This window comes from Gymnogyps californianus, chromosome 2 (genome assembly GCF_018139145.2).
Source record: "Gymnogyps californianus isolate 813 chromosome 2, ASM1813914v2, whole genome shotgun sequence".
NCBI lineage: Eukaryota > Metazoa > Chordata > Aves > Accipitriformes > Cathartidae > Gymnogyps > Gymnogyps californianus.
The window spans coordinates 65,851,704-65,867,148 of NC_059472.1; the positions used below are offsets into that span (position 1 = coordinate 65,851,704).

Genomic DNA, 15,445 nt, shown 5'->3' on the forward strand with positions numbered 1-15,445 from the left:
GTCTGATTTAAACATAGTGGCTAAGTATAATTATAAAATGTCTGCCTTCAGTGCCTTTGAATGCTAGTGATTTTTCATGACAAAGAATTGAGAAATGAGATTTTCTTAGGATGAGTTTATAGGAAAGAGGTTAGGAAAAAAAACCAACCCTTTTTTCTTCCTGTGAAGAGAGTACATTTGAAGCAGCACTGTGTCTCTTTTTTTAATCTGCATTTTTTAATGGTTGCACTGTATTTTTTATTTTACCTCAAAATGTTTAGAAAGTTCTTTGTAAAGTTATCATCAGCCAGACTAACTTTGAATAAAAGCATGTTTGGGAAGGAAATATAGACAAGGATCGTCTGAAAATTTGTAAAAACTGTTGCAGAGCTTTCATGTTTTTTTTCAAAGTCTGTATATTAATAGCTTAAGAAGTAAATAAGCACAAGATATTTGCCTTTGTTAACAGTGAAGGTCTGATTAACATTTATACCTGCAGGGCAGATATAAATAGATTTAAATGAAAAACCTTCCCGGGGCGCACACATTTTAAGTATGGCTTTTAAACACTACTTGCATAGCAAGTGTGTAGGCAAATGACTCAGCAAAATGGATTGTTTTTTATCTCCATGCATCAGTAGTTTGGATTCTGTTAGCTTGCTTTTGGCTGAAATGAAGTTTGAGAAGGAAGTCCTTCTGTTTCTCTGTTCAATTACTAATTCAAAGCAGCATCTATTCTAAAGATACTACAAGGTATACACAGATTGTGTTTGCTCCTTCTCTAAGACACATACTGTTGTGCTTTCTGATTTGACACTATTAATACAAATGTGATATTAATACTAACTTTTATATGTGGAAACAAACTTCTGTAAGGCTTTAAAGGTGGATTTATGAAAATCATAATCAGTCATTGCTACACTCGTCTGCCATTCTTCCTAAAGACAACGGATACCATTGTCTGGGAATATAATTTTGAAATCTGTAAATATTTATTGGGTTGCAGAAGTGGAGAATTGTGTGATACTTGAACACAATCCAGCATCTGATTGCTATAGGCACTGTGCCTGGCTGAACTGGCTGGCTGCACTGCATCTTGCATATATTAAAAATCCAAGTTTTTCCTGAATTTTTGGACAATCAGAGAGTTAGTGCAGTCATACAACAGAACACTCCTTTTGTAATCATTTGATGCTCTTTGAAAAATGAAGAAAATTAATCTCTGATGAATGTTATTAGATGTTGATGTAGCATTAGCTTTACGATTTCTTTATTAGCCTTGCACCCCTGCAGTTTTTGAAGCTGCTGGAGTGTTCTAAGTGTGGCAGGTTTGTGCTGCCATTGTCATTTAAGAAATAACTGCTCAGCTGGTGTGGTTTTGTTTTGAAATGGTTCTTTGCATTATAGGTGTATTAACCTGTGACTGCTTAGATGATGATGTAAAGCTGCCTTTTTTTTTTTTTTTAAATGGTTCTAAAATTGATCTTTTTCAGAGCGCTTTTATTAGGCCTGGCTTGCAATCACAATCTGAAGGAGGTGTCTTTAGATCTCAGTAGCTGTGAGGTAAGGAATATTTATCAGGATGTGTTCAAAAGATGCAATGATGTGGAATTAGAGTTCCCATGAAATCCACTGGGCGAGATATTCTTCCTCTGTAGTCAAAAGATGTGGGAAAGGTAGAACTCAGAGAAGCAGTTATGGTAAAAATCAGCTGCTGTGTGTTACAGCATCCTAAATAATGAGCACAGAGGTTCAAAGCACCTGCAGCACCTGATTGGCGAAACCCTCCTTGCAGTGTAGCTGTTCTAGATACTGAGCCAGTGTGCTGTTTGCTGCTTGGCAGCTTCTGCTCTCTGGTGCTGTGATTACACAGGACCCTGCAGCAGGACTTTCCAAGGTGCCCAAATTTGAATGAGTCACATTGCAGCCACATGAGGAAGCTGCATGCCCTGAAGGCATGTCTGTGGTTTGATTGCCTTCCTTCAAAACTGGAGACCTGCTTCCTCTTCTGCAGGTTTGCTTTTTAACCTTGGGACAAATACTACTTTCCTAATCAATTAATCAATTCAGGCCAATAGGGAACTTTGGTAAAAGTTGATTGAAGCATGCCATTAACATAAGAGGCACTATGTAAATGGCTTTAAATATCTCAAGAATAAATTAAAACAAGTGTGGCAGCTTGATTTCCTTTATCTTGTTTCTTCTTGCTTCTCTGTGCTTTGCTGTGCACTTCGTTTCTCAGGATTGTCCATACTTTTGCAGGATGATACCTGCGTGGCTACAGCTTATGACAAAAGATCAGCCATGAGCCTGGGGAGCCAGTGAGGCAAAGTTACATAGAGAACCATGTGGACTCTTGCCAAAAACGATATGAACCAGCTTAGGCTCAGGCCTTCTCTAGCTGAGTGGCCACCTTTTCCTTTTTAAGCTGCAAAGAAAGCCTCTCACTTGTTAGGCAGATCTTTCCAAGTTCATCTCCTGAGTATTAACTGTTCTGGAAGTGCCTTTCAAATGCAATGGTTTCCCTTTAAGTAGAAAACATGCAATTTGATGAACATGTTGAGGTGCAGTAATCCTTGCCTTAGGTTCGTGGTCGATTGCTTTTGGAATGAGCACAGATTTCTTTATGAAGAAAAAAATCAAATCATTGTGAATGCATTTCATAGTGTGTTTTGATATTTTATACTTTTAAAAAAATGGTATTACTTTGAAGAGCACTACGTGCAAATTCCAAATAGAAAAGCTTTCAAGTCAAGTACACATGCTTCTGACTTCTGAGTAGAGAGATCAGACAGATGATAATTTTTCTTTCACAGGGAGGAAGGAAAAGGGAGGAGTAGTTAAAGTAACAAAAATGAAGTCCTGTAATCATAACCTTAAAACAATAAATCAATAAAACACAAACATAAGTAATGAGAGTATAAATTAGCATGTAAATCAAGGAGGGCTGACAGGAGTGAAAACATTGTCCTTTCATTAAGTAATCCCCAGGATGGGATATGGAGGAGCCCTTTGAGGGGCGATTAGCTTTATTGGACACCAAAGCACATGGCCAACTCTCATGACAGAAAGGAATGAATCGTGCCCAACTTGCGGTGTTGTGTTCCTATAGCTGGTCCCTCCAAACTGACAGCACTTCCTTAGATCCTTCCCTTAACATTTTTTCACATCACTGAGCTTTATCCATTCTCATGTGCTTTGGAAAGAAGAAGTTATGCTTCCACCAGGAGGGGAGTTGATGTGCCAGGAGCTGGGAGTACTCTCAGTGGGCCCAGCACCACAGAGTCCTGCTCCACCTCTCCCTGCCCCTCTGTGAGCTGGGCAGGGTAATCTGCACCCAGAAACAGTGCTGTGGGAAGCTCAGAGCCAGTGACCTGCACTACTCCCAGTTCCTGCAAGCACACGCTGTTAGGAGGCTAGAAAGCTGATGCTTCAGTTTTGCCCTCCTCTTTCCTACATCAGGCAAGCTGTACTCAACTATGGAAGGATAAATCTCTCTGTTCCTTCCCTCTCCCACCACTTTTCATTTGCTCCCATAATTTTCTGGTATTTTAACTCCAAGCTTAATCATTTTATATTGCTTGTTTGTTTGGTTTTTTTTTTTAATTATTATTTTTACTATGAAAATTACATTTTTATTTCTACCTGCTCAGCACTGATGTGTTTCACTCTTTTCCCTTATGCTTCCCTTAGCTTGGTCACTGTGTAAGTACCCTCCATGCTTTACCTTAATTGTTAAATCGGTAAGCAGCTTTGTTTGCCCTTCCCATATTGCTACCTCATAGCTTTGAACACGCTTGGCATTTTTAATTGTTGAAGGGTTGTTCATTTTCTGAATAAGAGCTTGTATTTGTAGTCTCAGAAGTATGTCATATAGGAGATGTTGCAGAGGGGGAATTTTTTCAGTATCACATTCCACATTGACAAATAGCCCTTCAATTAATCTCTGCTTTTATATATATATTTATAATTTTAATACAGTTGCAATAAATTTTGATCCTAAAAGTTAAGTTGTTATCATCACCCTCAGATTAAATAGATATCACCATTTGTGCACATGAAATGTTCGTGTATTTAAGATTTTTAATATAGTGTTATCGGTACAAGATTGAAAGCTGCTCCTGAAAAATTGTCCACTTCAACCCTCAAAGTATATATACCATAAGCATTTGGATTCTATTGTGAGTATAATTTTAGTGTATAGAACTTTTACCATACCGACAACCAATCCAAGACCTCATATAATCTGCCAGTTCCATAGATTCTGCAGTAACAGATGTGACACTCTGTGTGAAATGGTTGTCTTGTGGTGGGCCACGCTGAGAGAGCAGCACAGAGCAAAACTGAATGATTTTGGCATTCATACAGCAAATACTACAAATGCTTTTGCAAAAATAAAGTTGAGTTAAAATTGCACCAGTTCTAGCCCAAATACAGACTTTAATCTGACCACTTCTTGAGAGGATAGCATGAAGGATAGGTAGGCTTTCGTTTATGCAGAAAAGGAAAGGTGCCTTACATTCTGTATCTCTTACACTTCCAGATGTGACTTATGATTTAGATGTTGTCTTTGACCACCACTGTTACTTAAATGCTCAGGCCAAGTTGTTGAGCTGCTTGTTAACCAATCACATATCTCAAACTTTCTAAAAAAGTGCCAAATCAAGTCTTTATTGAAAAATACTTCTGAAGGCATTTAGGTTCCTTAATTATAGCATGGGTAAAAGAGACTATTCACAGAAATATCAGCAGGTTGATTCAGGATATTTAGCTAAGTAAGTCAACTGAGTAAAATATTACTCATTTTTTATGCACAGGAGGTGAAAAGGCTATTTCATGTTTGAAAAAGCTTTCCATTTTTTTTGAAGCAAAGAAAGTGAAAACGGAAAATGCAAAAAGAGACTTTTTATAGAACTTTTCCCCTCTTTTGCTTTCTTTTTCTGGGGGATGTTCATAAAGTGAAATGCACTTTACATTGTTTGCATAGCTGCAAAAAACAAGAAGATGCTTTCGCTTCTTTGGAAAAAAATATGTTGCGTTGTTTAATTCAGTAGCATTAGTAAATAAGTGTGTAAGTTTTAACAACTTTGATTCTTAGTGTTGATGTTTTCCCCTAGGCCATTTAATTGTTTTTTCATTAAATCCTGACATTTCTTTTATATTAATTTAATATTTCATATTAATAATATCATAACCGATACTTTCCAGCTAGGCATTTTTGTTATTGTTGCTGTTTTTCTCTTTTATGCCTATTTTAAAATTAAGAATAAGGTAAATTACTGATTTCTCTTGTTTAAGGTCTTTTGTGGCCATTATACAATTTGATTATTTAAATTTTCTTTTCAGGGACAGGGAAACATAATTTCATTGATTTGGGTTGTTTTATTTTGTTTTGTTTTAAATTTGCTACTCATCTTTGATCTGGGTGCCCTAGCATTGTGCTAAGAGCTGAAAGAAGATGCTCACAATAAGCCTTGACTGTAGGGGAATTCAAGGGTGACAGTGTTGCATGCTTCTAGGCTGGGCTAAGTTTATTTTTGTTCTCGCTGAATGTCAGAAATGTCCTGGCCCTTTCGTGTAGAGAACCCGCACCAAAGTCCTGCAGCCACTGCCTGCCACAAGTGCTAAAGGATTCGTTGTGTCTGCACAATTTAAATCTTTCCCTGATTTAACTGCTGAGCAGTAGCTTTAAGAGAAAGGAGAGAGAGTCCCTTTTCTCATTTGTATGCAAATAGTGAGAGCAAAGGATGAGAACAGTAGGAATGTGTGCATAGGCTGTCATGTTGATGTCTGTAACTTCTTCTGTTGCTGTTGTTTTTCCCACTGGTAGTGCCTTCTGTATTCACAAAGCACCTACCGTTGTTTTCTGTGTGATCTTGAAACCGTAACTAGTTTGCAAAAATGGATCATGTTTTGTCTCTAGTTAAGATCGGGAGGTGCACAAGTCTTGGAAGGATGCATAGCAGAAATACACAATATCACCAGCCTAGATATTTCAGACAATGGTAAGTACACAGAACAGGAATGGAGGGTCATGCAAGTCCAGAATCTGAGAAACGCTTTTTCTTTCAGCTCACAGTGTAATCAAGGATGATCACTTTTGCTTTATGATTATTGGCCATATGGGTTATGGAAATGTCTCAGACAAAGAACTCTTATTGCTATAAAGTGTATAAGAAATGTTTATAGACTAACTTTACCCTCAGAAGTTTGTTGTTTGAGATAAGTGTAACACAGCAGAATAAATTGATGGCAGCAAGCATCATATTAGATCTAGAGGAAAGTGGGTTTAAGTACAAGAGGATGAGAAGCTAAATGAGAAATGAAAGTGTAGTGAAAGAAGAAAGGGAAAGACCAGATACAGAATGAAACTGAGGTCGTGATACTGAAGAAGCAAGAGAGGGAAATTTGGAGCAAATGGTCAACCAGCTTCAGGTCAGAGAAGGCCTGTTTGAGTCTTTGGCAAAGTCTTGGACTATTGCTGCTTTGGAGGCTCTGTGCATCCTAGCTGGCAATACCAGCTGGCTTCTCATCTTGCAAACTCAAATTGTAGATGTATGGAATGGAAAAATTCACCTGCTGTGTTTGCCCCTCTGACAGCCAAATGCAGAATTATTTCAGAAAGAGATTCCCAGTGCAGTTGAATGCCCAAGAAAGGTGGGATGGATTGGCAAGTGGAAAGCTTTGGGAGCTACTGACTCAGCCCAATTATGTAAACAGATTGATTGTTATAAATAAAGATAGATATTTGACATCTAAATTATCCTGTGGATCTGGATCCTAAGTCATTGTAATCTAACTAGTGGACTCTTCAAATGCACCACTAGTTTGGGAATACAATACTACAGCAAGTTATTTTTCTTACTCAGGAGCAGAATAAAATTCGGATTGTTTTTCAGGTCATTTTATTCATAGCCTGTTATGTTAGCATTTTTGCACTTGAAGGCTTTGAGACCTTGTTGGTACACAGCTCTACTAAGACTAAATAGCAATTAACGTGGTCTCAAAATTCTCAAAGGAACTTTAAACTCTGCCTGACAATGCGAGGAACTACCCTTCGGTGGCTGGACTTACGGATAAGGGACTACGTTTCTCTTTGGTGTTTCTGAGAGGTGCCTTCAATGGCTGATTAGGATGGAGATTTAAAGGGCTCGTTTTAGAGAAAGCATTTATTCTCATAGAAAAACAGGTAAAAAAGAGAAAAAGATTTAAAAATAGAAGAATGGAAATTTTTCTAGAGCTCTTGGAAATTTGTACACTGATATAGTTACTTGAATGAATATAGCGTTAATAATTGGACCCTGTCTGGGTCTTTTGTGAAAATGTGTTTTAATTCTTAATCTAATCTGATTCTTTACAGGCCTAGAATCTGACCTCTCAACCCTTGTAGTCTGGCTTAGTAAAAACCGATCGATAAGACACTTGGCATTAGGCAAAAACTTTAACAACATGAAATCCAAGTAAGGCTTTTCTTTCTTTTAAATAACAAGAGAATGGATGAGGAGAAGCTGCTGATTTCATCATCTTCCTAACTTTTCTTCCCTCAGAAATCTCACTCCAGTACTTGATAATTTAGTTCAGATGATTCAAGACGAGGATTCAGTGAGTATCTTTCTGCCTGCTATCATCATGTGTATTTGTACCCTCACAGCCTATTTCTGATAATTTTCTTCACTGTGTTAATTTGCTGCATAAGATTTGATCATGATCCTGCACAGACACATCCAACATTTTTGGGTTTTATTTTTTCAAATAGTGATTTGGTTTATGTGTAGCATGTAGGTAAACGTTTCTTAGGATCTGTGCTTGTTGAAAAATATTCATTCTAAATAGTTGGATGTGCTGAACCTAGTTGCTTTAGGTCTAAATTATACAGCTCTGTAGGCACAAGTTTTCAAAACTTCTGTGTCCTGATAGGAGATTACAATGGTAGTGTTCTCTGGATGGTGATACTCCTTCAATAACAGAATTTTTATTTTTCATTTTTTTAATTAATAGAGTGCACTATTTCCTGATAGCTGTTCTTGGGTATTAGCGGTTTTTCTGCTCGAAAAAATGCAAAGTCACTGCAACGATCCCCTTCAAATGATGCAATAATAAACTGTTCACTATGCTGTTCTCCTAGTACATTAATCACAGGAGCAATTTCATAAAACCCTTTCAGAGTGCCTTGCTGGGATCCTTGCCTACTTTCTTCATTTCCACCCTCTGTCCTGATTCTGAAAGACTTGTGTAGTTAGGTTCGTGTTCTTGCCTTACTTGGCATCCTAGTTTTGGCTATAAGAGACTCTTAAGATGCTCTGTTACTCTCATGCTTGTCAGTCTTTATTCATCTATTCTTAGTCCTTTCTTTCTCCTTCATTCCCCATACAAGTAACAAGCAAGCTCTGCTTTCCTCATTCTCCAGAAATAGCTGACTGTAGACTTCAGTTGTCTAAACACTTGCTATTCCTGTTGTCTTTCTTGTCTCACCTCCAAGTTCATGGTCTCCACACTAACCGCTTTCTTATTTTCTCCTATCTCTGTCTGCACCCTGCAATTCAGTGGAGCAGTTTTTACCAGGGTTTCTGATGTCTCCTTCCATACAAGGTCATTAGACCCATATTCTGTGTTCATCTTTTCTCATTGCTTAGTTGTATTTGAAGTGATTTGTTAAACTAGTCCTCTCTCCTCTCTGTGTCCTCTTAATTGGGATTAGCGGTACTGTTTTTTTCTTGATTCTTTGCCTGCCTCCTCACCTTATTCTTTAAAACATGGGATGTCAGTGGGACACCGTGAAGTGCTGCATACAGATACCTGAGCTGATTCTAATTGAGTTAGCACCTGTAATGAAAGCAGTAAGTCCTGGTTTGCACAAGTCGGAGCATTGTGCTAAGAAGTGTATTGGTAGATCTCTGTATTACTTCTTGTACCAAATTAGCCTTTTCATTTTGCGATGTGTGACCACCTCCTTCTACTCCGTCTCTAAAGGGCATGGTGCAGGGCTGTCTTCCCCTTCTGTCCTTTTCCTGTTGATACCGTACTGAGGGGTGGTATCATTTCATCAGATAGCACCTGCTTCTTCTCTTTGGACATTTGTCTCTGTCCTGCCCTGTATCTCATGCTTAATCGTTCACAGCTATCCTGAAGACTGTTCTGTCAAACCAGATTGATCACAAGCAGATGTAATTTGGTATGTGTTTTCTCAATTTCCTTCACGCCTTTGCTCTGTTGCAGGTGAATGTTTCTTCCCACTCAGGCCATATCCTAAACCACCTCTTCAACGCACTCTATGTGTTCTTTCAGTATCCAACCCATCTTCTCAAACATGCTGTTGAGTTTTTTGTCTGTTTATATGACTATCCTGTTCATATTACCTGTTCGCAAGTATAAAAATTCCAACTTTCACCTTATTGTCTCTATTAAGTGTTACAACCTTCTGTTTATCTTTCCTGGCTTCTGTTTTTGAAGCTTCCAGGACAGAGAAAATGTAGCTGCTAAATTTTGGATGTATCATTCTCACAGCTCTCCCTCCCTTGCTTCATCAGCTTCAACTTCTTGTGCTCCTTTTCTTTTCTGCCCATAGGCAATGTCAGCCATCGTTCCACTTTCTGCCTTTGCCACAATCCAGTGGTCAGATGTGCTCCTGTAGTTCTTACTCACCGTGTCTTTCCTGAGCTAACCTACAGAACATACACTGTAATCTCATCCTGTTTTCAAACAGTGTTACAATTGAATAATCCACCAAAAAGTTACTTTATTTAGGCAGTTAAAATAACTCTCTCTCCTTCATGTCATGCATTAACCTTTGGGATACAGCATGTGATCCTGTTGGGGTTAACCTGTCTCTTCTCTCCCCATGTTATTTTCTCTTGTTAATCCTCTTCAGTGAAGGAATCTTGTTTGTTTCTGTTTCATCAGCTACTAAAATCAATCTGAAGCATCTGCTAGCAGCTAAAGAGTTGAGGACATAGACTCTGTAGCACCATGGGAAAAGCATGTGGTGCAGATAGCTGGGTGGTCTTCACTCTACCTTGAGATAGTACAATCCTTAGAAAGTTTCTAGTTACCTTTGTTTGGTTTTGAATCCTAAATGGCGTGGTCCTTGTTCTACCATTACTATGCATTTACTACCACAGGACATTAAAAAGTAAGGGTGGAATTGGAGAGACCAGGGTATGATGTTGCCAAGAGCATACTGCTTGATCAGTGTTGCCTACAGGCCAGTACAGTTTGGGGAGCATGCATTATCTGCATGGAAAGCTGAAGCAAGAGGCTTTAATCTAAAATAGTCATCTGCCAAATGCTTCTTCGTGTATTTATACACACTTTAAATAGAGCTGTTGCTGTGTTAATATGAGTCATGAGTAAAATGACTTAAACAATCAATAGCTTGGTTTTATGACTGTAAAAATACAGCTAGACACAAATGTAATTCTACACAATTTAAAAGCAGTAGTAGTAACCTAAACAGCAAAATTTCCCAAGTGTTTAATATAGACAAGAATGTAATATTTAGATTTGGGTTTTGGTTTTGTTTTGTTTTGTTTTTCTTTTTTTAAGTAGATGCTGTACTGTGCAGGCTATAATAATGTATTCTTATTAGTATTGCAGGAGGTGCCTGAAGCTGTGTGCTTACTGTGCCATTTCTTTTCTTCTTGCAAAAATAGATGTTACACTGCAGGTACAGTGTACCATTACTCAGAGTGGTAGTCAGTCCTGTATAGATGCAGAGAATTACTACAGTGCTGAATATCTTTAGTTCTTAGTTCAGTGTTTGTTGCAGAATTGGCCTTTTGAGGGTTTTTACAGCATTTTTGGTCTTAGGAGAACAAATTTAGCTTGATTTAATTCTTAAATGTTTTCCAGCAGTACGGCAAAATCAATGAATACAGTCATACAATTTCTAATTTTATTCTTTACTTTAAGAATTTCTCCTCCTTAATAAAATTGTGTTAAGACATCTTCACTGTATTGGCAAAGTATCTGGTTTCTGCAGCAGGGACACTGAAGTGTTTGTCAGACTTCTGTTTTCTCAATGTCCAGCTAAAACTATTAAGTTGCTAAAAGAAGTAAATGTTTGTAGGCTATGTAGAGTATTGCCCCTTTTTGTGGGGGACTTGGTTTTGGTGGGGTTTTTTGTTTGCTGTTGTTTGGTTGGTTTTTTTAATGTAATAGTCAGATAATTTAATGAATATTTAGCAGCCTGTACGTTTAATCCTACAGAGTTACACTCTGATTGTAGTTTGCATTCAGGCCACCAAGTGAGTCCAGAGGTTTTTGCTCCTTGCTCATTGAGTAAATGATAAGGGTAGCTGTACAAGAAAACTAGCAGTTCATCCACTTCTAAGACAGTGCTAATATAGCATGTGCTTTACTGTGCTATATGCATATTTTGTATGTGGTAGTAATGATGTATAGGTGTTAATCCTTGCAGAACACAGTGCAGAAACGTTTTCAGTCATGTACTGTTTTGTCAGAGTGTTGGAATGCAAGAGGTGAGAAATCCTTTCCTGGGAGGATATTTGAGGTTTAGAAAAATTGGTATGCGGGAGGGAGCACCTCCAGCTAAGTTACTTAAATGTCCCTTTCTAAAGTGACACATGAGAAACAGAAGAAACTTCACTTTCATAAGCTTATTGGCGATTTCTGTCTGAGTGCTGCGTGGTGCTGCTTTTCTGTGAATCTGTCGCAGGAGGTCTTCTCAAACTTCTGCCAAGAGCTCTGAGTGCCATTCTAATATGATGCTAATATTCTTTAGGGTACATAATATAATAAAATGGGGAAACATAGACAGATTAAGGGCATTAACATAGTAATTTAATAACTTCCATTTAAAATAAAACCAGCATGTGGCTTGTGTTACTGTTAGACTTTTTAATTATAAACCTGCTGTGCCTCCAAATTTTTATGCATTTCCTCATTTATGAGTGCATTTCTTATTGTTACAAGCTTTTTGGTTATCACTGTAATCCAGCGGTGTCTGGAGGCTAGAGTCCCATTGTATAGCAGGTACCATGCAAGCATGTTGGACCTTGGAAGGCGTGCACAGTTCAGTTGGTTTATTTATATTAATCTAAGCTTTAGGCATCTAATGTAGGTGCCATGGTTCATCCTTATGAGATGTTGATTTTCCCATACTGGCAATTTGGAGATTTTAGGCTCCTAAAATTCATCCTCCAATACATGCCTAAGTGGGTGTATAATGATGATACACTCCTCTGTATGAACTCACACTTGAGCAAGGGAAATGTTTTGTGGAGTTCTCATACATCAGCAAAGACAAATTACAATTTTAGCAGCTATAATACCTCTGCAAGGCATGGTGATGGATAGACTGCAGTTCTTGAGCTCCTGCCGTTGGGTGTTGGGACACTGAGAATGGAGGGAATACAGACATTTTTAAAAGAGGTTTTCTTAAGGCTTAGAGTGTGACTTGCTGGAGCCCAATAAAGTAGTTTCAGCTTAACATAGCATATAAAAAAAAAAAGAAGTTACATAAAGCTATTGCAATCACAGGTGTCAGAACATCACTGTGAATAATATCCATTGACTTACTCATTTTAATACATACTCTTCTTACTGTTTTTCATTTCAGACCTGCTACAGTTTTCTGTTTCTTTCCTCCCAAATGTCTATGCCCTTAGCTGAAGGAACAGATATGCAAAATCACTCCTAAAGTTGAAGTAACAATAATAAAACAGTTTAGAGGAATTGTTTTTGTTTTAACAATGTCTCAGATCCTAATTTGCCCTTGGATAAAGCACTCAGTCAGAGGGAGAGGAGGGAAGTGCTAGATATTTTTATTTCTCACTGACAGGGAAGCATGCTGGTTAAGCAAAACCCACTGGACACTAGAAGTTGTCTTGCGAAGCTGGTTGTTGCTATCTTGCCTCTTTTCAGGTTCCTGCTGTATTCTGTACTTAATAGGACACAGGAGATTGGAGGCACTGTCACTTAAAAATGTTCTTTTTTTCAGTGTTGCAACTTAATCTGTGGGTGTGTATGTGTTTCTGTGTGTATGTGTGTGTATGTAAGTTGTTGACTCCCAATTCGTCATGTGTTGTAGGATCTGCAGCAAACACAGAAATAACTCTTTGATGCTTACTGCTGTCTCCGAGAGTTTGGGGAACTTGTAACTTCTTTTGGTTGATGTTTGAGGAACGAGTGCATTATCAGTTGCTGTTATCGGTGCCTTATCTATGCTCCACAGCCTCTGCAGTCATTGTCCCTCGCAGATTCCAAGCTGAAGACTGAGGTCACCATCATTATTAATGCCTTGGGCAGCAATACTTCTCTTACAAAAGTGGATATTAGTGGAAATGCCATGGGAGATATGGGAGCAAAGATGCTGGCAAAAGCCCTACAGATAAACACCAAGCTCAGGTAAGGTAAATGTATTTGCAGTAAAAGATACAATGGCTTAATAATACTGAAGTTGTTGGCTTATTCTCAAGCTGTTTCTCTTCAGAACCCTTCTAGGTATAGCCACTTCATAGTGTCTCCATTTGGAAGGATTCTCATCCTTTTTCCTTAAAAAGAAAAACACCAAAACCAAAAACAAACAAACAAAACAAGAGAAGCAAATTGTCTCCACAAAAATATTTCCATAACTGAAGCTGGAGAAAATTACATTTTCTAAATTTAAACAGAAAGACCTCTTGTTGGAACGAGAGAGCTCTAAATTTCCTAGAATCATACAAAAAAATTACCTAGTTATAGAGCTCTGGATGTCATCTAATCCAATGTCCTTCTCAAAGCAGGGCCAACTTTAAAGCTATATGAGGTTGCTCAGGGCCTTGTCCAGGCAACTTTTGAAGATCTCCAAGTACAGAGATTCCACAGTGTCTCTGGGAACCCTGTTCCAGTGCTTAGCCACTCTACTGTTCTGCTCTCTCTTTTCTACTGGAAGCCTTCCTGGCAGAGAAAATTCTGATACTTGGGTGGGAAACTAAAGTAAATTATTCTTTGTCTTCTGGAATATCAGTTTGTAGGAGAACTAAGTGCATGTGGAATTCAGAATGGGTAGCAGCATGGACCGTCCCTCCTTCCCCTCTCCCCTGCCTACAGTGCTGATGGACCTTGGCATCTCTTCTCTGCAACTTCATCCACCTGACAACTTCACTGCTTTTTAGCACTTGTCTGGCACTGATGGCTTGAGAGTATCACTTTTTTTCTATCCAGCATGTGATTAACAAACAGTAAAACCTTCAGTCAGCATGAATCTGGATGGGGACCCATAAATATGTCACAATCACCAGGAAAGCTAATCCTCACTCCTCCTCTTGTCAGACTGTGCAGATGAACCTTCCTCGGTGTATTGTCTGCGTGAAGAGACCACTTTGTGCTTGGTCTCTGTCCTGGTTTCGGCTGGGACAGAGTTAACTCTCTTCTTAGTAGCTGGTACAGCGCTGTGTTTTGGATTTAGTGTGAGAATGATGTCGATAACACTCTGATGTTTTAGTTGTTGCTAAGTAGCTCTTATCTTAAGCCAAGGACTTTTCAGTTTCCCATGCTCTGCCAGCAAGCAGGTGTGCAAGGAGCTGGGAGGGAGCATAGCCAGGGCAGCTGACCTGAACTAGCCAAAGGGGTATTCCATACCATGGAATGTCATGCCTGGTATATAAACAGGGGGGAGTTGGCCGGGAGGCATGGATCGCGGCTCGGGAACTAACTGGGCATCGGTCAGCGGGTGGTGAGCAATTGCATTGTGCATCACTGGTTTTTTTTCTCTTTCTCTTCTTCCCCCCCCCCCCCCCCCCTCCTTTTTTTGTTATATTCCTTTTCATTACTATTATTATTATATTTCATTATTACTATTGTTAATATTATAGTTTACTTTAGTTATTAAACTGTTCTTATCTCAACCCACGAGTTTTACTTTTTTTTCTTCCTTTCCTCCTCCTCACCCCACTGGGAGGGGGGAGAGGGAAACGGCTGCGTGGTGCTGAGTTGCTGACTGGGGTTAAACCACGACAGTCTCCAAGCATTTGTTCCCTGGAGTATAAGAAATTCCCCAGAACAGACCTGGCTATTTTGTTCAGAAGCAGGGATCCTGGTCTTTGCGTTGCTGTGCCCAGACTGAATATTGAAAATGTTGAGAAAACAGTGGAGAAGTGGCTTAGGTTTATTGAATGTATTAACCTGAAATGACCACAGTACCTGAAGAAATAAAGCCTTGACGGCTTTCAGGATGGCAGACTGAAATGTTTCACAGTGCACTGAATGTCACAGGTGACATAATGTCACCGCAGTCTGTGGTGTGACTACAAGCTGAATAATGCAATGGTAACTGGCTCTGCTTAAAATGTTATAAAATCACATCCGGGTAGAAATATAAACACACTTTCCAATGACAAAAATATCCAAGATTTGACCCTAAGCATATCTGAGTGGCTGTAGAATCTCTCTTCCTCTCTTCCTTACCTCCGTCTTTCTATCTAAAAAACAAAGGGATAATTCTGCAACAGCAGAAGTATGCCAATAC

The 15,445-nt window shown here is 38.8% G+C and overlaps 1 protein-coding gene across 6 annotated transcripts in view; it reads left to right on the top strand.

Annotated features, from left to right (window-relative positions):
- CARMIL1 (capping protein regulator and myosin 1 linker 1) overlaps positions 1–15,445 on the top strand; it is a 202,768-nt gene that overhangs the window by 120,759 nt on the left and 66,564 nt on the right. For all 6 annotated transcript variants that reach the window (XM_050891525.1, XM_050891527.1, XM_050891529.1 and 3 more), the window contains 5 exons: positions 1,473–1,542; positions 5,903–5,984; positions 7,340–7,439; positions 7,527–7,581; positions 13,172–13,344. In XM_050891525.1, coding sequence (XP_050747482.1) covers positions 1,473–1,542; positions 5,903–5,984; positions 7,340–7,439; positions 7,527–7,581; positions 13,172–13,344 — 480 coding nt within the window. The remainder of the gene's footprint in view (positions 1–1,472; positions 1,543–5,902; positions 5,985–7,339; positions 7,440–7,526; positions 7,582–13,171; positions 13,345–15,445) is intronic.